Source organism: Puccinia triticina, chromosome 14A (assembly GCF_026914185.1).
Source record: "Puccinia triticina chromosome 14A, complete sequence".
Lineage (NCBI taxonomy): Eukaryota > Fungi > Basidiomycota > Pucciniomycetes > Pucciniales > Pucciniaceae > Puccinia > Puccinia triticina.
In genome coordinates this window covers 3515373-3540814 of record NC_070571.1, presented here as the reverse complement: position 1 = coordinate 3540814, position 25442 = coordinate 3515373, and the positions used below count along the sequence as shown (strand labels likewise).

The 25442-nt window shown below is 44.4% G+C and overlaps 1 protein-coding gene across 1 annotated transcript; it reads left to right on the top strand.

Annotated features, from left to right (window-relative positions):
• Positions 1-15694: 15694 nt before the first annotated feature.
• Positions 15695-16295, top strand: PtA15_14A324 (uncharacterized protein; the record flags this gene model as incomplete). Its single annotated transcript, XM_053163028.1, has 2 exons — positions 15695-15740; positions 15817-16295. The coding sequence occupies 2 exons, from the start codon at positions 15695-15697 to the stop codon at positions 16293-16295; spliced, it is 525 nt and encodes a 174-aa protein (XP_053026995.1).
• Positions 16296-25442: the final 9147 nt, after the last annotated feature.

Genomic DNA, 25442 nt, shown 5'->3' with positions numbered 1-25442 from the left:
GCTAAAGGTGCTTGAAGGGCTGCCTTCCTAAATAAGCTCTGGAAAAAGTTTACACTAAGAATTTTAGTGTGGCGCAATCTAATTATCTAGCTTTTTCAGAACCTAAAAACCAGGTTTTGTGAGCATAAAGAGATGTTATAAATGATGTGATTGAGATTGTTATCAAGGGCAAGTTATAATTATCAATTTCTAAATTTATGTTCTAAATCTTAACTATGATAATCTAACTATAATAAAGTGATGAATGCGGAAGTAATCTCTTAATATTACTATTTAGTGCAAGCATGGGGAAAAATGAAACAGGAAGGGGCAAGGAAGGCCTCCTTTTATAGATGAAAACCTGTCTGAGAGCGGTTTTTGTGATGTGCAATAATGTATGTAGTGTGAAATAAGAAATCAGTGTGTGAAAAAGAAATTAACATAGTGTGAAAATAAATTAATGTAGTGTGAAAGAAATTGGTGTAATGTGAAATAAAATGACTACTTTAGGAATGAAAATCATGTCTAAGATCAGATTTACCAACATGTGAATGAAAATCATTGTGGGGAAATATGTGTGAAAACAAAACTGACTGAAGTGGCTGTGCGCCCAGTATAAGTGAGTGTGAAACTGATAATTTACTGTGCTAATTTGTGGCGTGATTGATTCCTGCTGAGTGGACTATCACAGGTTTTCTGGGTGATAAAAAGAAGTGAAATCTGAGTGAAAAGATTTAGCGTAAAATATTTGTACTAAAGTTATTTAATATGTAGTGTGTAATTTACTTTATTATATAAAATATACTATTTTGACGCTGTTGATGGTTGATTGATCTCACCACAACGGCCCCCTGTCATGAACCGGGGCACCACCAGTTTTGGTGGCGCCCTCATTTGCGACATGGGGTTGCCATCGCCCCAGAGATGCCATCATCTAGCACCCCTACGCCACCTCGGCAGGGGGGGCGACCCGCGGTTTCATCATGGCGTCGCCGAGGCTGGCCGCCGGCAGGACCAGAGGTCAGGGGGGTGCTTTGGGGTGAGTATGGCCCTGCGGTCAGCCACATGCCTCCACGGCCGTACCGTGTCCCCAAGCAAGAGGGACAAAGGACTGGCGCCAGCATGTCAAAACTGCCGCACACAAGAACAATATCCAACAGCGCAATGAATTGAGGAGCTTGAGGGTACCCCCTCAGGAGGCTGATCCAACTCCGGAACAAGAAAACCAGCAATTACATGAAGAAGATGTTGCTCATGAATATCATACATGGGCTTGCATGATGGCGCTGATTGGGGGACTTGACACACAGATGCTCAAACCAGAGACAAATGATTCTTGGCCTCTAGAGCCTGGGGTTTAATATTGACAGCAATTCCATTTGACTGATGATTCTTGTATGGAAAACCTCCATACATCACTTTTGCATACTATGAAAACCCATTCATTAACCTTTCCACATAGGAACTGAAATGAGCGGCAATGTTCATTAATAGGTGTCTATACTTTGCCCCTTCCCACACCAAATGTAAGTCTGACTGATCCACCAATGGATGTGTTATGGTTTCTCTGCTTGCTATCTAGATTGAATTTCTTCAGATCAAAATCCACAATGCATGTTTCACTTTTTATGAATCACAAGGCAAATTTCCCAAGTCTTAATCAAACTGCACAACACCAGATCATCAATGCTTGCCTTGTGTTAACTGAAGATTACCCTTCCTATCACGTCCATCTTGCCCCTAACTCAACTTTTACTCAAAAGGAATAATAGAATATGATGGTTCTTGGTCTTCAGGGTTTTAAACCCTGCAGCGGCGCAGCCGCCTTGGCCTCTAGTAACCTCGTTAAATACTGGAGTGGTCATTGAGAGCGCTGAAAAGTTCCCATTAGTTTTGGCTATGGGTAAATGCCAAGAATAGACGTGTATTCCACCTTTGTTATGGGTATTTTAATTGTAAAATATTACACAACTTCCCTTACTCCCACACGTGACATTTGTATAACCAATTGTCACGTGAAATAGCTTAATATGAAGTGTAATATCACTTTGTACTATGTGTACATCTCACCCGTGGCTCTTGCTTCACGGGGGAAAGGAATTTTACTCATTAATATAATTTTATGTATTTTAATTTATGTAATAATTTTTTATGTAGTTTTCCTGCTCTTTGGAGCGCTTTGTGGCTATATGTACACATGTGAAAAAATGTATGAAGGAGTAGGAATGAGGGGTTACTTTGAGTGGGTGACCCCCCTTAATTTTACACAAGGATTCTGAATATTCAATAATATTTCAGGATTTGTAAATGATTTAAAAGTTTTTGCAGATTTTAGGATAATTGTTGTATCTCTAAGGCTGACACCTTTCATCATTTTAGATGAACTTTGATATGATTTGCTTTGCCTAGAAATGAATATAGAAAACCCGGGTATGCACGCAGAAAAGGAGGTATGCAAAAAACAGATACAAAAGTGGAAATATAAGCCCCTATTTTTAATATGTATAAGTTTTTTTTCCCATGTACTAGAGAAATGAAAATTTTAAATAACTCAGATTTATACATTAATTGCACCCCCTGAATTTCTTAGCAATAGTGTGTCATCAGAACACAAGATATAACAGGTCTGCAGTAGGATTAGTAGGAAAATGATTGCTAACAGTACACGTTTTGAAAAAAACAGTCTGAAAATTTCAGGGAATTTTCAATAATGTATATAATTTATTTTATAAACTATAAGCAATTGTGTGTCATTATAGAATGACTTATAAGGGGTGCGCGTAGGGCTTAGTAGGAAAATTACTGTCAATTGTATATCTTTTTTTTTTACTCACCCAAAAAGTCCAAAAATTCCAGGAATCTTTCCATGATGCATATATTTTGTGCTATCAAATTATTGGAAATAGTGTGCCATTTTAGAATGGCTTATAAGGGTTGCGCTGAGGTTAGTAGGAAAATGTAATTTTATAGCTTTTTACACAGAAATTCCCACTCTCCTGCAACTCTTTTGGCACAAAAGCATCCCCATTTGCCCCACTTATGGCACTAAAAAGTTTCAAAAAGCACCAATTCAGCTGCTATGCTAAAGCAAAATAAGAAAAAACTCTGCTTTGCTACGCACAGTTAAAATTTTCATTAGCTGTGGATGTGCTTTGCTACTGCTTTAAGCAGGGTTTTTCCCACTATTTTTATTGCTACTCTACTCTGGATCTAGAGTAGCTGTGTTTTTCTTGGCTACACAAAAGGACCAAAGCCTTGTGAAAATCTTTGCAGTCCATAACAGATCCTGAAGACTGGAACACCCAAGGCAAATCAGCCTTGTTAATATCTTTGAGTGGTCTTGGAGTTTAGGTGCAAGCTTTGGAATGTAGCTGTGCGGAGGGAAATTGAGCTGGGTTGATGTGGGTTAAAATCCGGACAGCCCGCTGGGCCTTGGGTGTTAAGCGCGAGTCTACAGGGGGCTTGCAAAGGAAATGGGGTCAATTTGCTGTGCCCAGGCCCCACACTTGGCAAGTTGGAGGGCGGGGTCCACCAATTGCCGCCTTCATCCCCGGACAGAGACCCGGCATGCGGCGGACCCAATCAACTGCACCATTCAAATGACGAGGTTGAGGCGGGCAAGCAGGACGGACACAATCAATGGCGCCATTCAAATCACTTGGTCGGGGCCCAGGACAATCTGAAAAATTCCACCATTCAAATAACGTGGTCCAGGCCCATGCACGTCGTTCCAAGGACAAGGGCAAGGCAGATTAAAGCTGGAAGCGGACGGCAAAGTTCAACCGGATGTCCGGCGGGTTGGTGCACGAGAATAACTGCGATTGCAAGGGCACATCAACCTGTAGGTTCCCTCACTCCAATCATTTCCTCCTTCTTTGTCTTGATCTGAAAATGATCTTGTGTTGCCTCTTTGAAACACCCTGTCCAGGGGACTCTGAGCCCGCAGTAGATAAGGCTGAAGGTCCGTCACAGCCCAGAACCACTGTCAATTTTCACTTCATTCAGGATGGTTGTAACATGTTCTGGTCCACACTTCTCTACCACCACTAGTTCTTCATTACCAGCAAGATTGGAAAGAAAGCCAAGTTAAGGGACGGAACTGGAAGAAAACTAAAAGGCAAAATTAAGGGGCATTTCCAATTGGTAAGCCAATACTGCCAATGGCAGCCCACCCTTTTACATTCCAATACACCTCAGCGCGGCTGGCAGCTTTACATTCTTGGTGGCCCAACTAACAATCACAACCCTGGGAATGCGCTGCATGGTGGGGAATGAGGCGTATAAGTCAACCAGCCACCATATTGTGGGACCCATGCAAACCAGGCGTATAAGCAGGGGCGCATGGATTCCTGCTTTTCCCAGGTGGGCTTGTTTTTATTCTGGGCTGCATTGATTGGGACCCCATTGGCATTCGAATTTTGGATTCGCAAAGAATAAAATGATGGAACTGCAACAAAAGTAGATTGCTTTTCCACCACCCAAACCCCCAGCCAGGCCACCTATTCCATTCACAGCCCCATTTCATTTTCTTCCCCGCCATCCATTCCACCCATTCCAAAAGGGGTCTGCAATTCTTCCTGCTGTAAAATCTCCTCCTCCTTGTAATCCCCATTGTCCTCCAACTCCATAATCACGGAGTCCACTTTTGCAAGTTCTTCCCAGATCAATTTGAAAAAATGCATAACAAGATCCCACTGTTGTCCAACATTAGTTTCTTCTGGCCATTCCGGGGAAAGGTACTTTTGGCTCCAAATCAGGAGCTGGCAAAAATGAGAATTCCATGCCATCCACACTCGGCAGTGTTTTTTGGCAAGGTTGGCATATACTGAGCCCAGCCCCGATGTTGAAAGGTTATGTCTGGAACATAATTCTTTGAGGGATAATTCAACTGCTGCTTCCGGTAGATTGGTATGAGACCAATCATCTGTGTTCAACACAGGTCAAATTTTGGAATGGGTAAGTAAACTTAACATATATGTATTTCCCACATTGCAAGATTATGAAATCACCTCTTCTCAAAAACTTCAAAATTTCATCCAGCTTGGAAGATTTGTGAATTGCCCACTTGAGGGCTTGTCTGGCCTCCCTTGAGATTCGTGCCAGCTCTTCTTGACAACGACTTTGAGTCAGGTAGGCTGAAATGCCCCTTTGCACATTAAAATCCACTGCCCATGGCTCCTCCGGATGAGTTAAGGACGCAAGATTCCAGAAAGGGTCAGTTAAGTCCATTGATTTGACTGATTCCAAACTCGGTGTTGCCATTGTTGCTTTGGGCACATACAGTGTATTGTAATCCTTGGCTTTCTTATTGTAGGAAACCCACTTGCTTCTAAGGAGCTTTGTTTTTGAATTCATAATCTTTTTGAATCAAGCCTGCACACGGGTTCCTGCAAAATTTGTCCACATCAAGCTGTACTCACCTATAATCAGATATATAATTCACTAACCTGATCTTCTTTGATCCCATTTCTTTTGTATTTCACAAACTCCAACCTTGGCCTCGTAAAGTTTGGCCTTGCTAACCTTCATCTTGATTAAGTGTCTTTTTTGAGTATCTGAAGGAATTATATGCAAGTCAAATTGCATTATTTATGATCATGCCATACCATGTTATTCAGTGACTCACTTGAAGCACCCGCTAGATTACTGAAGAAATCAGAGCCAATTTCTTCTATAATCCGTTTGATTTCTTGCTCCAGAGGTACCAAAGTGTTGCAAATTTCACCCATCTGTCTTCCTTGCGCAATGTTTGGATTGTTCTGTTGCCTTCTGCGAAGTTGAAGCATCTCTTCACTGTCCAGATATGCAGCATGAAGTTTTTAGTAAAAATTTAATCATTTGCTGCAGTGGAATATTTTGGCTCTTACTGTGCTTCTTGGAGCTTGTCCTCCAATTCAACCAGTTCTTCAACCTGATTTTGCAAATCTTTCTCAGATTCACTGGCCATTTGGGAAATCTGACACTCTCTCTGCCGGATCCATTGGCCTTGCAGGTATTTGATTGTGTGCCCATGTACTTCGAAAATCTCCAAGAGTTCATTTTTGGCATTTTTCAACAAGTCCTCTATGGTTTTTCCCCAATCTAATAGTAACTTCACTGAGACAATAACAAATCAGCTTGTAAAGTTTCAAATGCAGATGATTCCGAGCTTTACCTGCATGCATGTTGCCAACCTGGTTATGGTGGTCTGCCCGGAAATGTAATGCAGAAAGGCAATGATTCTTTGTGCAAAACCCAAGTGAGCTGATAAGTGGAGATAAATATGCCCAATCACGCTCTAAGCCTTCCCCATCAGACATACCCCAACCTTCATTTAACCTTGGGTTGTATTTGAGCTGGCACGACCATTCATGCACGTATGAATGGAATACACTTGTGCCAAACATCAACTGGTCTTGGGCTTGTTCTTCAGGAAATTGGTCCCTCTGCATTCATGGAAAAGTTTGATCATTTTTGAATTTTTTTATATCAAATGACACTCAGCATTTTATCAACCGACCAATCACCATTTAGATAATTTTTATGACATCTTGATCTAAGACTAAAACATACCCTTACTATCTCCTTCTCTATGTTGCATCCTATATCATATAGAAAAGCGCATCTCTTGGGAACCTGTCCTTCAATTACAGTTGATTTGAGGAGAAATTGGATCATTGTCATAGGAAAATAAGCTCTACAATTATCAATTGATATAAAATATCAGCTTCATTGCCACAAGGATGATAAATCACAGGTAAATACCTTTCACCACTCCTCACAATGTTGATTAGTCACAGTATCTGGTCATGTTGACATGCCATTCCAAATGTACCTGTGTCATCACATGCCTTCCATGTGTTGCTCCCACAAAGATCATTGGCGGCTGTATGTTGATTGATGCAGCAATCCTAAATGCTAATCAGTTCAATTTGGGGTGTGCATTTTAGAAGTTTGGTTGTGACTCACAGTTGATTCGGTATTTCCTACATTGCCAATCCTGGTATCATTCATAGAGATTTGCATTTCTTCAACATCTTCCGGTTTGACAAAAAGACCAGGTGTCTTGACAGGTAGAACCTTGTTGCTGGCAGCCTCATGTTGCCTATGTTGAAAGTTGCCGTCCATGCAAACAATGTAATCCGGCTTGTGAGGTTTTTTACCGCCAACCGGAGGTCCAAAACACTTTGAACATATGTCTGCCAATTGATCCAAGGCTGACATCTGCAGCATTTCTTCTGAAAGGAGCTGTTCTTGTCTCAGCATTTCCCAATAAGCATCCACAGATGATGACAGTGTCTTTCTCCATTGACGGACCGACAAAATAACCATCAATTTAAAATTGGATGGTGGCAACTGGTATGCAAGAATACTCACAGTATAAGATGTTTCTGCATCAGAATGAGACCAACAAACCAGTATAAGTGAGCTGTTAATATCAAGAAACTCGTCAAGTGCTTTTGCAAATGGTGTGATTGCAACAGCACTGTGCTTCCACATGATGTAGTGAAACTGTAGGGGTCGAATAGAGAATGCCGTCCTGGGAAATTTTGGGGCATCTCCAATGTACCCCATTTGGATCAGTCGTACCTGGTCTGGCTGCCAGTTGCAGAATGACACACTAGCCTGCTTTCAGCCTGGTAAAGGAAAGTTAATTCTAAAAGATTTTGAGAACCGAATTTATTGCCTAAATAGAAGCCGACACACTTTGAGAAGAACAGTTAGAAAAGGAAGACAATAACAAGAAGAGATAAGATTGAGATATAGACAACCAACATTGAGATGAGCAGGGACATGTGAGGTGGATGGTCAGGTGAGTATGGAGGAAGGAAGAGAGCTGAAGATGAGATAGGCTAAGAAGAGAGGTGATCAGTTGACGAGGTCAAGAGGAGATTGATGAAGTGTTGAGGTAAGATCTCACCAGACAGTGAAGGATTGAATACCAGAGGGATTGGTTGGAAAGAGAAGAGAAGAAAAATAAGAAGGGGATTGAGAAGTGAAGAAGGGTTGAGTGAATAGAGTTGAGTAGATCGAGAATGGTCGATGGTCGATGAGAGGTTTGAAAGGGTGTCGGATGAGTTGCCGATGGATGACTGGAGGATTACGGGAGGAGAGATGGCAAGTGTGCAAGTGTCACGAGTGTGACAGGGCTGTGAATTTTACACTCCCCGTGGCTGGAGAGATTTTACCTGAGGATGAATGAAAGCAGGATCAACGGACTTAGTGAGATTGGTAACTGAAGACTTGGTAGCCGCTTTAGTGAGAGCATCGGCTAGCATGTTGAAAGTCCGGATCAAAATGATTTTGATGTTCTTGTGCTTGAGCTCCTGTCTAATTCCTTTTGTCTTCAGGTCGATATGGCGAGTCTTCGGATTGGAGCTGAATTTCTTCAGTTTGTCGTCAAGGCCTTTGTTGTCGATGTAGTGTGAGTTTGCGAATTTATCCTTGAAGTCTTCATCTGTCATCATCAGTCAATCGTTCAATTCCTTGTTGTCGATATAGTGAGTAGCGGTGTCAACTTGGAGGTTCCAAATGTCTGATAGAAGGGCCTTCAACCAGGTTCCTTCATGGAAAGAGTCGACGAGCGGATTGAGTTCAGCTTCGGTGGAAGAATAGGTGACATTTTGTTGTCTGCAGCTATTCCATGAGACGAGGGCTCCAAATAAGTAGCAGAGATAGCCGGACTGAGAAGTTCTGTGCACTGGATCGTCTCCCCACGAGGCATCGCTGAAGATTTCCAGGATTGAGTCAGGCTTACGAATTTCAAGAGTGAGTTTCAGGTCCCGAGTGTGTCTAATGTATTGCCAGAACTTCTTGACTTCATGCCAATGAGTCATGCCGGGCTTGATAGAGTAACAAGCAAGACTTGACACTGCGAAGCTGATGTCTGGGCGAGTGTAACCAGCAATGTAGTTCATGAGTCCGATTGCAGATCGGTAATTGATGTTTTCTTTCTTGAAGAGCGCGTGATCTTTGTCTGTTGCGTCCTTCAGTTTGAGATTAGGTGTGAGTGGAGTCAAGGACGGCTTGCAATTGAGAAGTCCGAGTTCTTCCAGGCCATGTTTGATATGCTTGGGTTGAGAGAGAAGAATTTTGCTGTCAATTCTCTCGAATTTCATGCCTAGAATCGTGTTTGGATCGTGGCAGGACGAGTTGGAGAATTGTTTCTCAAATTTTTCTTTGAAGTTGTTGCCGGAACCAACGAGAATGAGATCGTCCACATGGAAGAAGAGCCTTGAGACTCCATCTTTGCATAGGTATAAATTACAAGGGTTGCAGTTTGACTCATGGAACCCAACCGATTCGAGCCACGAGGCCAAGGTTTCGTACCAGTTTTTAGGTGCTTGTTTCAGACCGTACAGTGCCTTCTTAAGCTTGAGGTAAGGAGAGTTTCGATTGACTCCTTTAGGGGTTTTGATGTAGACTTCTTCTGACAGTGGAGCGTGGAGGAATGCTCCTTGAACATCGAATTGAGTGATTGAGAGGTTCTGGTGAAGCGCGTACAGTAGTATCATTCTTAGTGTTGATACCTTCCCCATTGGAGCAAAGGTCTCCCCGTGATCTACACCCTCAATCTAGTCAAATCCTTGCACACAAAGTCTAGCCTTGTGTTTGATTGGGTCTCCGTGACAATTGTCTTTGATTTTGAAGACCCAGGTGGTATCGAGTGGATTAGGAGGCTCATCGTAGTGATTTTCCCACACGTTGTGGTTCTCAATTGATGTGACTTCTTTCTTGATCGCCGTTTTCCAGAACTTTTCATCGGCACATCGTATTGCTGATTCAAAGGTGTTAGGTTCGTAGTAATGATGGAAACCAAATCTCACTGGGGGTTTGATTGTTGATTGGTCTCTAAGTGTCCTAGATGGAGGATCCACAGGTCTTTGTTTGGGTTCTTGAGGTTTGAGCAGTTGAGTGAGATCGGTGTTGGATTCTGAGTCTGAGAGGTCATTGCTGTCTTGGTTATGCTGGGAGTTGATCCCTTCCTGACTCGACGGCTCAGGATCTTCTTCATTTGATTTGCGTTCCAGGTTCCGCTCTTCGGGGGCCGCATTTTCCGGCTGTACGAACTTATTGGGGTAGAATTCCTCCCAATCTGCGTTTTTCTGGATGAATTGAGGTAGTTTGAGGAAGCGTACGTGTTTAGAGTCAATGATTCCGCCTCCTTGAGTGATGATTCTGTAGGACTGGAGTAGGACATTGAAACCTACAAGCAGGCCCTCTTGACCTTTCACGTCGAATTTCCTTCCCTTGGTTCTATTCATGTTCAAGACTACCGCTGTTGTTCCTAGTGGTTTGAGAAAAGACTCTGGGAGTGATTTGCCGTGTACAATCTCCCAAGGTGAACGAGTATTCCCTTTTTGAGGGATCTGATTGAGCATCAGGCAGCATGACTTGACGACTTCATGCCAGTAGTTTTTCGCGATGCCAGACGCTCTGAAAGTAGCTTGCATGGATTCAACAATGGTTCTGTTGGCTCGTTCCGCTCTACCATTGTGTTCAGGATGGTAGGGTTTGGAAATTAGCCTTTGGATGTGATTTTTGTCAAGGAAGTCGACTAACCTATTCCCCGTGAATTCTCCACCTCCATCGGAGCATATGAGATTGGGGAAGTAGCCAAGTTGTTTGTTCTTGGTTTTGGGAAGATTGATCAAAACTTCCGTGGTGTTGTCCTTCTTGTTGAGAGGAAATTCAGCCAAGTATCCGGAGAAGTTGTTGACGAGAGTGAGAATGAACCTGGAATGGATTTTTGACTTGGGAGTGATTGGTCCAATTATGTCGGGGTGGATCCTTTCAAAGACTTTCAATGCTGGCTCTGATTCTGCCTTGAAGGATTGTTTGGTGATCTTGGAGAGGGCGCACGCTTTGCACTCGAAGTTGTCTCTTTCGGCCTTCGAGATTGATTTTGGTATGAACTGCTCTAGGCGTTGTAGAGACGCATGACCAAATTTTTCGTGGATAGATCTGAGAGACTGAGCTGATGATTTGGTGTAGTGAGCAGAGTATTTGACCGTTCCTCCTACGGCGTCCGGGTTTTCCACCACAAAGAGATGATTTTCAACGGTCCCTTTGAAGAGAGGAAGGTTGTTCTTTGAGACGTTGAAGTGATTCAACTTCGCATTTACTTCGCAGCCCTTTTCTAGTAGTACACCAGCGCTGATGAGGTTGATGACGATGTCAGGAACGTAGAGACAATCCTCAAACGAGATTGTTGAGTTTCCCCACTGTAGGGTTACTCGTCCAGCTCCCTTGATCGGGAGTGTGGCACCTTCTTTTCCAGTTCGGATCACGTCTCTGTCACCTAATTCAAGTCTATCGAAGAATTTTGTGTCATTGAAGATGTGAACGGATGCTCCGCTGTCTAGTACAATCTTGAACTTGGGATTTTCGATTTTGGTCCAGAGCGTGACCAGCGACAGGTAATAGTTGACGTTCTTGTTAGCCTGATACTTCGCTTGAGCTTCTTGCCACCATTCTGGTGCCTTATCGGAGTGAAGATGCCAACACAAGTCAGCAGTGTGATTTGAGTCTTGTTTTGGATTGTGATACCCTTGGGTACATCTCTTTGCTCCGTTTGTCCCAGAGTTTCCTTTGTTTTCATTGGATCGATTAGGCTTTTGATTTCTGGTTGAAACTAGAGCCGCTTGATTGGAGGATGACCCTTCCTTAACTTTGGCTTGATTTTCATTGTTGAACTGTGTGAGGTGATTGCACACAAATTGAACTGTGAGAGTTTTGTTGGAGTGCATGATTTGTCGTTTGAGAAGTTGGAGACTGTCTGGGAGCTTGAAGAGAATGAGATATGCAAGGATGTCTTGCGGTAGATCGATTCCAACGTTGACAAGCTTCTTAATCAAGACTTTGATATCAGTGACAAAAGCTTCCAGGGCGTCCTATTTGAAGCTGACATAGAGGAATTCATTGAACACCCTGGCTCTGTTCGCCGACTTGTCGGAGGCGAAGCGATCCTTGATTGCCTTCCAGAGGTCTTTGGCCGATCTTCTGTTGTCTGCCGTGACGATATTGTTGTGTGTCACGCTATCCATCTTCGATATGAAGAGGAGTTTCAGCTCTGCGTTAATGTCGGCCTCTAGAGGTATGAGATTTGGAGCCTGTGATTCGAGTGCGGTGAGTACTCCCCGTAGCTCTAGAAGTGCCATCATTTTGTCCTTCCATATTGAGTAGTTTTCTTCCGACAGTTGCGGCGTGGTTTCTAGCGCCGTTTTCAACATCGCCTGTTGGAAGCCATTGTTATTCGATGAACCCGCCATCCTGGTTGTATCAGTTATCTGAATATCGGGTACCTGTTGTCCTGCGCCGGCTTCCGTTGACATAAATTCGTTGGTCGTAGGCTTTTAACCGTAAAAGATTTTGAGAACCGAATTTATTGCCTAAATAGAAGCCGACACACTTTGAGAAGAACAGTTAGAAAAGGAAGACAATAACAAGAAGAGATAAGATTGAGATATAGACAACCAACATTGAGATGAGCAGGGACATGTGAGGTGGATGGTCAGGTGAGTATGGAGGAAGGAAGAGAGCTGAAGATGAGATAGGCTAAGAAGAGAGGTGATCAGTTGACGAGGTCGAGAGGAGATTGATGAAGTGTTGAGGTAAGATCTCACCAGACATTGAAAGATTGAATACCGGAGGGATTGGTTGGAAAGAGAAGAGAAGAAAAATAAGAAGGGGATTGAGAAGTGAAGAAGGGTTGAGTGAATAGAGTTGAGTAGATCGAGAATGGTCAATGGTTGATGAGAGGTTTGAAAGGGTGTCGGATGAGCTGCCGATGGATGACTGGAGGATTACGGGAAGAGAGATGGCAAGTGTGCAAGTGTCACGAGTGTGACACGGCTGTGAATTTTACAAATTCAATTGATTAAAATAATAAAAAACAAGTTTGTGTATAGTCAAAACTGGCAGCAATTTGATCTGATGGAACACACTTAAAATATCAACCAGGACCACTTCTCTTGTTCGATGATCTCGACATCCACATTGCGGCTTCCAATCTTTATTCCAGCACAAATGGTCTCCCCAATGCAAAGTCTTGTTTGCACAATCATGGAAATACAAAAACATCTGTTCATAAACTTCGGACCAAAGCTCCTCTAGATTTTTCACTATCTTTTTATTTTCGTAATGCTCCGTTCAGAAGTAGTCGGCTAGCAGCTGCACACAAGAATTGGGGGGGTGAAGAATGTTCTCTTCTTTTTCATCGTCATGATTCATATTGAGATTATTGAAATTGGTTTGTTGATGATCAGAAGATTTGGAAGATTCTTGGTTTGGGCCTCCTGCCACCGGAATAGTTGGGGAATTAACTTGGGGAGCTGCAGATGTGTACCTGAGTGCATGATTTCTTTCAATTTTGAGTGACTGGCTTAGGGAAACGGATGAGGGTGTTTTTGGTCTTTGGTTTCTCTTTCTCTTCTTTCCGCCCCGTCCTTCGAATGCTGGCATTTTGGGATTGTTTGGTTTAGAAAATCAATGTGTGTGCGGCACCAAAGCCAAGGTCTGCCGCAAGGTGGCAAGGTAGGGGCCCTGGAAACCCCCCGAGAGATGCAGTAACCAAAAACCCAAGATTTGGGCAAAGGGCATTCATACTGGTTTTGTGCGTAGGCTCAGGGTTCTGCCCAAAAAATCCATGCAGATTTTGTGCTTACCCTTTTTTTTGCCCAGGATTTCCAGCCACACATCATTTCTTTTTCCTCCGTCAGCCTTTTGAAAGGGATGTTCACAATAGGATAAAAATAAAACTTTAGGGCCAATTTTAAGGCCTTTACAACAAAATTTGAGAAATTGGCAAGATGTACAGAATTGGGTGTCCCCTGGCAACCAGAAAAACCTCTTAATCTTTAAAAAAAAATGTTCATAAAGGGGTTAAAATCCAGTCTAAAGTTTTATTTTTATCCTATTGTGAACCCCCCCTAATAAAATGGTTCACTGAGACAACTTTAAAGGCATTCTTATTGAAATTTATAAGGAAAAATTCACAAATTTTTCAAGTATCAGAAACAGTAAAGACTGAAGAATCCTGATGAATCTGACTATTTTGTAAAAGTGGCAAAATTATAATCAATGGACTCTTGATGGCCTAGTCCCAGCTCACTTCTCCCTGTAAATTTGCCTCATTTCAAGATGTGTGCCACCAGCCTAATCCCAAGGGCGCTGAGAGCTCAGGGCAGCCCTGCTCACCCCAATAGCGTCAAAAGCTCAAGGCAGCCCTGCTCACTCCAAATGTCATTGAAGATGCATACCTACATGTCCAATGTTTTGTTTTTAGCAATTATCCATAATATAACAGCTAAAAACAAAAAATTGGACATGTAGGTAAGTATCTGCAATGAAATTTGGAGTGAGCCAATATGCCCAATGTATACTGTTGCTTGCATGGTGTTTGGTTTGAGCGCAGGCTCACGTTTCCAATAGCGTCAAAAGCTCAAAACAGCCCTGCTCACTCCAAATGTCATTGAAGATGCATACCTACATGTCCAATGTTTTTTTTCTAGCAATTATCCATAATATAACAGCTAAAAACAAAAAATTGGACATGTAGGTAAGTATCTGCAATTAAATTTGGAGTGAGCCAACATGCCCAATGTATACTGTTGCTTGCATGGTGTTTGGTTTGCGCGCAGGCTCACATTGATCCTTGTTATATCAAACCGCCTTTTCCAGCAGGGAAAATTAACTTGAAATTTCTATTTGCTTGTGGCAGACATGAGTGTACACAGCAGGCACACCTGAACAAAGGTTTTGTCAATAATTTGGTCCATCACCTAAAGAATTTCTCTTAATGTTTCTGAGTTATTGTTATCTGTATATTTATGGAAATAGTACACTTGAATGCAGTTGAACAAAGATAAGAATGCAAAATGAGTAAGGCCCCGTTTGGCTGCCGCGTTATCTGAGTTTATTAAAACCACAGTTTTGCCAAAAAAAAATTCAAGGGTTTCCCCTATATACAAGCAATCAAAAAAAAATACAAGCTAAACTAATAAACAAACAAACAATGCATATTGTAATCAACTAATATATGTACAAAAAAAGCAAAGGATTTAACAAACTCCCAGCCTGTGACATGCCACAGGTGAAAAGAGACCGGTGTTAACCCGCTCAGCCTGGCGCAAGTGCGTGGGGCAAAAGTCGGGGCTGGAAACCCCTCAGCCAATTGCAAGTGCAATCGGGGAGGGGGAGGATCACCCCCAGTGCTCTGCAAATGCACAAACAGGGAGGATCACCTGGGGCATAAAACTTGGTGCAGGAGATGCCCCCTTATATGCTCAATATGTTGTGATTGCAGACCGCTTCATCATCACCTTGGCCCAGGATGGCCCAGAAAGCCACTGTGACCGTTGCCAGGTGATGTACAGCGCTAATTCCAATCGTACAGCCACTGTAACTACCCCTGAAGCCTAACCAGCCAGTGCCCAGGCATTCTGCAATGAGACGCCGGCAGGGAGTCTTGCCAAAATCCTCTTCATCAATGTCTTCTCCTTGCCCATTACGCCCGGCCTTTGAGGACCATCCTCTCCGTCTCGCACAGACTCTTACTGGTAACTCATAGCAAACAAAACTCTTTGACCTTTACTGCTGCCTGCCTTGTCATCAATGCAGATGATGAAGACAACCGCAGACAGAAAAGGCTGTGTTGGTTTGATAGAACCCCAGCAGCCACCTTGGCCGTCTATGGCCTCATGTCACCCAGTTGCTCCAGAACACGCTTGAGATCATGCAACAGGAACTCAATCGCTCGGTGATGTCCCCCCATTTAATAGGTCAGTCACCTCCCACACACATTCTCTCTGCACAGGGCTACTTAGACTGCTCATCCCATTCCTTGTACATATTGAGAACAACAAATGGCCACGCTTCAGCTGACCCCGGACCAATACTTGAGCTTTGGCAAGCTGACAAAGCCCTCACAGGCGCTGATCAGCAGGCTGCAAAGGGCCGATCAGCTCGACCGGATCCTACTCACGAGGGCCTCAACCTTCTTCGTGCTGGCGTGTCTGTACATCCTCAAAAAGCGGATCCTGGACCGCAGTGTCTCGCTGCTTCCCACCCTCCTCTCTCCAACGACGGCTCAGATCATCACAAATAACAAGCAGGCCGCCGTTGCCATCGCCTCAACTGGCGCGCAGGATGTCCTGCTGGGCGCTTCAGCAGAGGCCGCCGCTGCCGCTGTGACCACCTACACAGTCGCTTTCATCCCAAGCCTTGCATCCCCCAATTTACCCCCAGCCGTTGCCAAACTTCCGCTGACACCCACCCCCGCCAATCCATCTGTCCCCCAAATGCCAGAAATTGAACTGCTTCATGAAGAGCTTTAAAGTTGCATACTTCCCTTCAGGACTTGTCCAGCTGACCATGACACTTACCAAGATTTTGTATTCTTTTGTACTCATAGTCTCATACAAATACCCTGTTCAGATTGCTACCCCAAATCTTTGTATTGTATTTCCTGGGCCTGACAAGCAGCTGTCATCCCTCTTGTTTGCTCTCCCTGGCGGTCATTGGCCTGTGGATTTGGGCAATGAACAACACGGAGGTTGAGAAACGGAAGCTTGCCAGGATGCTCCCTGGGGGGCAGCTCGAGGCCCGGAACATTGTTGCCAGCAGTGTCGCGCTTGTTATTGTTTGTGTGCGGATCTTCCTCTGATTTTTTACCAGCGCAACGGCCCCTTCCCAAATAGGGACGGATCCTAAGACGTATTAGCCTGTTTTGCATATCAAATATACATCAGAAGGACATACTACTGACAATCATCACATCCCTTCTGTAGATTAAAATGGAAGCCACCATTTGAAAACTCAATTGACTTCCGTTTAGAACTCAGTGTTTTCCCTTTTAACAGACGGCCCAGAGGAGGCAGACTTTTATGCAAATACACTATTTGTTCTGATGATGAATTGCGGAGAGAAGGGAAACAGTTTTTTGAAACACTCGAGATGTCCGATGAAGAATGGATGGAGTTGAGTGTGATTCCTGCCAAAAGTTGGGCGCAAATAACACAGCTTTTTGTGATTACTGACACCACCAATGTTTTAACAACCAAATAGACAAAAACAAAGACGTGAGCAGCTTGGTCATCGAGTTGTTGACGTTGTCTGGGACGCGCCTCAGAATACATGGAAACTACTGAGGTTCAGGGATGACAAGAAAAATGGTAATTATTGGGCCATCGTCTTTTTGATCCTCAACAGTATTTGCCATGGCTGCCTTCGCCCTCCCCTCGGCGGCAGGAACAACCAACTGGACGGCCGCTGCGCCCTTGTGTGTCTTTCAAAGGCTCCATCGCTCAGAAGGCTAAGGAATCCATCCGCAGCCACACACTGGCCTTGAAGCTGCTCATCATCCTTGCCCTTATCACACGCCAACACCTAGCATCCCCCTCCTCCAGCTGGGCAATGTCCAGCAATATCTGTTTGTGGTTGCCGGTTGAAGGACAAGGACACCCAGCACTATGACAATCACAAGATTGAATCAAAAAATGTCGTTCCCTATTATTCAAGCCCCACAAGGAAAATTTGTGTTGTCCAGAAACTAATACACCAATTAGTTAAGGGTAAGGTCTTGATTGAGAACACATCAGGGCTCATAATGGACCATGAAACTGTGACTTTCATTGTCCACTTACTAATTGAGATGATGAGAAGTTAAGCTAATAATGTCTAAATTTTATGCTGCAAACTGAGGTCCAAATGTGATTGGGCACAGTTTGAATTGAAGATCTACAAAAGAATGCAACCCAAAGATGTGGGGTTCATAGCTTTGGGTTTGTAAGTTGTATTCCTGGTGGAACAGTGGCAGTGGGAGCTGTAATGTCAACAAGGGCAGGGATTGCCAATGGTCAGGGTTTTGGGCAAGTATTGGGGTGTGGGATACGGGGGGTAAGGGAATGGAGGTGGAGGTTGGAACCCTGAAAGTGCAGCAGCGTAGCCGCCTTGGACTCTAGTACATCATAAATTGTTGAATTTATGACGCCGCAACCCAAGTTTGCCCCCCGTTGCCACCAAAACTTTGAAACCCCCGGGGGTCGCGCGTCATAAATTCGACCATTTATGACGTATAACGTGGCAGCCAAACGGGGCCTAAGATAGAACATGAACAATTCAGAGAGGAACTATATATACCAAGGGAAAAAAAAAGTGAAAAACTTCCATTTATGTAACAGAGAAAGGAAAAAAAGTTTTCATCAAGGCAGATCAAATTTTTGACAACACAACACAAAAATCAGACAAGAAGATAGAGGAAGGGCAGAGAAGTTCACAAATCACCAGCAGTACCCAAGTTGAAAAAAATTATATGTACATAGTTGATTCATTTGGATAATAGTTACCTGGTATGTGGATTGATTTGTCTTATTCTTTTCCTCCATACTGATAGCATGATGTGCTAATTGCCAGCAATAATTTCATATATATATATATATTTGGACTTGCTTTGCATGCTGCAAACAACCCTTTGTGTACTGTGCAGTGCGCAAAGAGTTTTTTGCAGTGTGCCAACTAAGTCTGTATACATTTTGTGCATTTTGTGCATCTTGGGCCATTTCTTCTTTTTATTTCTTTCTTCTTGTTTCTGTTGCAAGTTGCAACCAGTTGGAGTAAGTAGATATTTTGACATAATGCCCAAATAGAAAAAATCCAACAAAATAGAAACCTCATGGTTTGCTGTACCACTGTCAATGTGACAAGAAGAGAAAAAATCAGTGAAGTTAATTTAAAAATGGAAAACGGTTTCAAAAGATTACCAGTCCCAAGAAAGTTGGAGAAAATATCAAATTAACAGCCATCACATAACAATGGTTGGATCCTGTTTGAACTTTGCTAACTTCTTTCAATTAATCAAATCTATCAATCAAGGATAAACATGTTCAGTTTCAGGCTGCAAAATTAAAAAAAGAAATTAAAACCTACATCAGAAAAGGCTGATTAAACATCATTTTTTTTTTTGTTTTCTGAGCAAAAAACAAGGAGAGGATGTAAAGAACAAAGTCTATGGATGTGTGAGAGTGTTGCTCCTTGGGCATTGTGTATTGTAACTGAGACCCGAACAGAGTCTGTCCATAGCCTTATACCTCCCAATGAGTGCAGTGTAGTTCCAGATATGTTACACGCAGCAGCCCCCTTAGACGCAGTAATGGCCACTTTGCCGGTATATGATCCCCACTTATTGTAAAGTCTTCTTATCACCTCTTTGAAAGCAGCGCGCTGCAACATCGCGGATTCGAAGCTATGGCCTTACAATACATACCAACCAAGGGCGATGTAAAGAGCGCGCGGGGCGCTGCTGAATTGTGCGCCGCCTGCTTGAAACCGCTGGTACAGATAGCATACCAAGCAAGACGTGAGTTGCCCTTGTTTTCTGTGTGCCTTGACGCTTTTAACACCCAAGCTTGGTACGCCTTGCTTGTTGTCCTTCAAGCTCACAAAATCCAACTGAATGCGGGCACCATCTTACAGCAGTCAATGAGAGAGCTGAGCAAACTTCCATTCACAGAAATATTCCTGCTGAATATGGGGCTCGGTTAGCAAGGCCGCTGGCGCAAGATACGGCAGAGAAGCTGTTGCTGATGACCTGGTTGCACTCCTTGTGGCTGTTCCCAATAGAGTTTTGATGGGTATCTACCGGTGGCGGCGTTCATCAAGGTTATTTTCAAGATCTTAAATAACTTTCTGCGCCCAACCACTGATTCGACCCCTTTCACCCATGCCCTCCGCGGCTTCCTCAGCCTCTCCAAGCTTGTCTAGGCAATCAAAGTTGCACCCGCGGGCGCGCAAGTACGTGCGCCGCGAATCCCGGCGTTCTGGGGGCCCCGCCCATCAGCTTGGGGCCATCGCCCCGCAGCCCCTCCGGCCAAAGCAACCGCGCCGCCGGCCCCTGCCTTGACCGATCAAACGCGCCCCCAGTCCAGGCCAACTTACCCCATTGCCGGCTCAGTCCCATTGGCTTTGCCCTGCACGCACACACCTCCGCTTTTTCCAACGCTGGTCAATCTTTCATACCTTATTTGATCCGGGGAATTGTTTTCCACTTGATCGATCGGCCCTGCGACGATTTCGGCTTGTTTGTACCATCCACCGCTTCACCATGGCCCATGTTTTGTTGTATCTGAGAAAACCCTTGTCTATCCATTGCTCCCTCCGTCCTCCTCTTGACTCCCACATACTCCAAATGTGGAGTTTGCACACCCCACACTACTACACCCCCCCTCAAACTCCACACCCTAAATTCAATCAAATATATAGAAAAAGAAATATAAGGAGGAGGAAAAAAAATGACAACTGAGAGGGTATTTAAGATGGAGTAAATAAGAAACAATTTTTTTTTTTTTTTTTTATTTAAAGATTTTGTTCATTGAGATTGAGTGGAGATTTGCTTGAAGAGGTTTGGTGAAGAAATTGGCAATGTTGTCGGCAGTTGAAACCCAGTCAAGTTTGATTTTGTGTTCTTGAACCGCATCATTGACAAAGAAAATTCCGCTCCAAGCTCTTCATTCTTCCTTTCAAAGCGTTGTTGTCTGATACCAAAACAGCGGCCCTGTTGTCGCATTTGAGTACTAGATCCGGATTGATATTTAGAGAATGTACTATGGGAATTAAGAAAAGTAGAAAATCCACCGCTGATCCTATGGATATGAATTCCGCCGCGCAAGTTGATGTCGCAACGACTTTCTGGCGCCGTGATATCCAGGCAATTGGACTCCCCAGAAAATTGATGATAAAACCAGATGTGGAACGTTGGAACTCGCCTCCCCAATTGGCGTCAGACCACGTTACAAGTTGTCCATCTGAGCACTCCAACTTAAGACGTTTGTTTCTTGTTGTTGCCAGGTATTGGATCAAGTGCCTGAGACCGTGCCAGTGTGATTCATCGGGATTGGAGCTGAATCTCGCCAAGAAGTTTACCGCAAAGCTTAGGTCTGGCCGCGAGCCCAACGCAATGTGATTCAGGGAACCAATTAGGGACTGATATAGAGTTGGCATTACGGGATCTCCAGTGGATGTCAACATTTTATCGTTGACAAGAGGTGTGTACGTCAGAATAATTGATGATTGTACTTGATCCTGGAATTTCTTGATCGTCTGGTCTATCAAAAACAGTTGGCTTAAGAAAATTGCATCCAATTTGTATTCCATCTTGATTCCGACAAGCTTGTCAGGTTCCGAGTCCCATTTCATCCAAAGTTTATCCTCCAGATTGTGTCTAAGATGTTGAAGCGCCGAGTCATCATTGCTGAAGACAATGCCGTTGTCCACATGTATCCATATAATGATGATAGAATCCCCTTTCCGATACCTGTAAAGACATTCCTCTACCTCGTCGCAGTTAAACCCCCATCCTTGAAGTAATCCTTTGAAATGCTTCCACCAGCACCTGCTCGCCTGTTGGATCCCATATAATGCTTTCTTGAGTCAGAGAACCTTGCCTGCTAGATTGGGAAAAAGTTCAACTGGGGGATCCACGAATATTGTTTCATCACTGGGACTGTGAACAAAAGCGCCCGTGACGTCAAAAGAGCTGATTTTCCAGCCATTGTTTATCGCCAACGTCAGCAGAAGTCAAAGAGTAGTGAGCAAAGCCATTGGTGCAAAAGTGGACTTGACATCCCTTCCAAGCCGTTGTTTGAAACCTCTGACCACAAATCTAGCTTTGAGCTTCTCAACGGTCCCGTCCGAGTGTTGCTTGATATCAAATACAAAACGAGTTCCAATCGAGTGCTTCTTCTCTTTGTCCCTGATCTTGAATGTGTCGATCTGCATTAATTGATCCTATTCTGAGAGACACGCTTCACACCATTTGGTGCAAGCCGGGCCCCTTAGGGCCTGTTTCAGGTTAACCGGTATGTCCGCGTCGGATATTGCCTGTATATCTTCAAGTTGACCATCCTGGGCATTGCAAATCTCTTTTGTCTTCTCTTGACCGAGGGAAAGAGTTCTACGGATCAAAGATATGTCAGAGGAACATTCTGGTGACTTTATTAGCTGTTTCCCCTGGAAATCTGAGAACTCAGCACACTCTGAGTTAATGACTTTTTGGGTCATTGGGTTCAAAAAGAACCATCCACGTTCATCGTCCTGGTAGCCAACCAGGTAGCCAGTTCATCCCCTGGTGTCCATTTTGTGTTGTCGTTCCTTGGGGATATGAACACAGGCTTTTGTGCCAAAGGGGTAGAAGAAGTCAGCCATGGGGACCTGGTTTGACCACATCTCCAGTGGACTAGTCTTGCATTGAGTGTTTGGAATCCTGTTCACAAGGAAGCATGCGCATTTGTATGCATAAGACCATAACGATGCCAGTAGTTGTGAGTGGGTGAGCGTTGTCCGTGCGATGTCACCAAGTGTGCGATTGAGCCTCTCCGCTTCACCATTTTGTTCAGGTGTGTATGGTGAGGTGAATAGAGTCAATGTGCCTACCGACAAGAGATAAGAGGTGAATGATTTTGTTGTTTACTCCTTTGCATTTTTGCATTGGATGTATTTCGGTGCCAAGCCAAAATGGGAGATGAACCGCTTAACGAGTGAGGTGATGATCATCAGAACTTCAGACCGGGCCTTCATCGCAAAGACAAAAGAATATGTTGTTGCATGATCCCTGACAGTAAGTAGGAAACAGTTTCCGTGGATGTTGGGATCTAAAGGGCCCAAAACGTCGGTGACTAACAAATCCAGCCTATTCGCCATTGGAATTACGTCAGGAAGATGGTGTCGGCGCCGTTTGCTTTTGCATTGTTTGCATGATTCACAGATGAAAGGCGTCCATGTCTTGAGATTGAAAGAAGGAACAAATTGTTTAATAAAATCTTTGACAATTGCGTCCGAAACGTGTCCGAGACAACAATGCCAGTTGTATGAGGGGTTGGAAAGAAACAATGATGAGGAAACAGATTTGACAGTCGGGAAAGAAGGTTGGAAAGCGTTTGGGGAAACAAGCCACGAGTGGTTACGGTATGACGCCGTGATTTTCATGAATGGCGCCTTTAACCGGATGTCGTTATTCAGTAGGAACATTGGCTTGAATCCCAAGTCAATGAGTTGACCAAGGCTAAGAAGAGTGCCTGTCATGTCCGGGCTGTACAGGACCCGTGGGACCGCTAGGGTACCAGCCCCACTGGTTATCTGCAGGTGTCCACTGTGGGTGGCCAACATAAATCCGAAAGATGAAGCCAGATTCAGCCTTGGTGGTGGTCGCAAAGCTGTAAGAAAAGAAAAACTGTGGAAAGATCCGCTCACGTGGTGGGTTGCTCCAGAATCCAAAATATTTCCTGCATCAGTCGCACCTGTTGCATCCGCACCCACTGCCGATCAAATTGCCACATTCTCCTCAGGTCGAGTGGGTGGGTCGTTTGGAGGTGCGGCCTGACGGGCAAGACCTGAAGCGGAGCGACCAAAGGGGGTGGTGTCGGGAGGTGGCAGGTTGGCATCCCTGCGGAGAGTCGGACAAGTAGATCTCCAATGCCCCACCGCACCACAGTAAGCACATGGATTTGCAGCCAGAAGGTTTGCATCCGATGTCCCTTGTTTTCCCTTGCGAATATTGTTGATTACAGCCGCAATATTGTCAATTGTAGGATTTCCTGGCCTCCCAATGTTCTGGTTGTGGGGTTGGTTGATAGTTGGAGCAGTTTGTTGTGCCGGGGGTTGTGTCGCTTGGTTCCCTTGGAAGAGGGTTCGTCTTTGAGGTTTGAATGATCCAGTGCCTTGGTGGTGTGCGGGTCCACTTGCCTGTTGTTGTTGTGGCCACGTCCGGAACACCGACGGGCCTGCTTGACTGACCAAGTCAAATTGCAGAGTTTTGCCATAGGCAGATGTGATAATGGTTTGGATGTTGCGTGCCGTGGCCTCCGTCTTCTTGCCGAGTTGAAGAGAGATATTTTGGAACATTTGGGATCTGGACATCAATGGCAGCGGTGGTACAATGGATTGTAAGATAAGGCCTTCGACAAGCAAGGGTATTCCGGCGCCAACCTTTTGGAGGTCTGAGAAAATGTCAAAGGTTTTATTGAATAGTCCTGGAATTTGACTAGGTTCGGTGATTGGACCTGAGACTTGGAGCTCAAGTAATTTGTCCACCAGCTCAATTTGACGAAACCTAACCGTTCCTTGGAAGTTGGTTTGAACCGCTTTGAATGCCTGTACCGGTAGTATATTGATCCACAATTGATGCAAGCTCTTTGTGAACCGTAATCTGGATGAGATAGAGGAAGCATGTGTTCTCCTGTGTAAATAATTTTGCATAGTTCTTTGCCTTGTCGAAAAAATTGGGATGTCCGAGGGTGAGTAGGATAACCCGGGTAAGGCCCCGCTTCCATTTATTGAAGTTTGACCCATCCGCCAAGAGAAGATCCACTTTGGGCTTGTAGATGCTGGGTTGCTGAAGAAATTTATTCCAAGGTGATACATCGACCGTGTTCGTTGACATGGAGAATAAACTTAATTGATGATTTAGGGTTTTGTCGGAAGTTTCAGGCCAAAGAACTGGTGAAGTAGTCGGAGATCTCGAGCGGACAGATGTGATGGGTGATGTTTCTGATGGAGATGGAGATGTGCCACAAGGTAAATTGATCCTTGGCCGTTAGTCAGGTGTTAGAATGAGCGCAGTTACAGGTAAGCCAGAAGGGTTTATGACAATTTGTTTATCTAGTGAACTCGAAGCCAATGGTGATTCTTCAACGTGCCGGGTGACTACCTTAGAGAAAATATGAGATATTGCCAAGATGAAAGGTAAAGGTGGCCAATCTTGTTCCATTGGGTCTGGATATTCTTCAACTGGTGATTGTGGTAAAGGTGGAAGCGCGAGTAGTGCCTTGTACGCCTTTGTTTGTTTCGGGCGTTTTGCTTGTGTCGGTGGCCGTAGCGGTCCAGCAATTTCAGGTTTTTAACGCCGGGTGTTGACCATGCACCAATTCGATTTTGGCAAGATTCCCAACCGTATGTGCTAGCGATGTGGTGAGCAATCAAATCTTAATCTGTTGTAGGTGAGAAAACCCTTGTCTATCCATTGCTCCCTCCGTCCTCCTCTTGACTCCCACATACTCCAAATGTGGAGTTTGCACACCCCACACTACTACATGTTTGACCACTCTGACCTTTGCCTTGTCCCTAAAAATTCTACAGAAAGGCTGCCTACGGTTTCTCCCATTTGATCAACCCCCATATCGGAGCCTGAGGCCAATCAAGTGAATCGCCGCCAACCAACCTTCTCGACGCACGCAGAGGTGAGTGTCTTTTCCATTGCCGCCATCCACGCGCCCCCCAATAAGGGGAATATGGGTCAAATGCGCTGTATGGTGGGGGGTGAGGCATACAAGTCCACCTGCCACCATATTGTGGGACTGATGCCAACCAGGTGTGCATGCCGGGGCGCACCAGTCCCTGCTTTTCCCAGCTAGGGTTTTGGGGCGCTGGGGCAGCTTGAGCTTGGATCCCAATGCCAGGTTGCTGAATTTGGGCCCTATGCTTCAATCAGGACT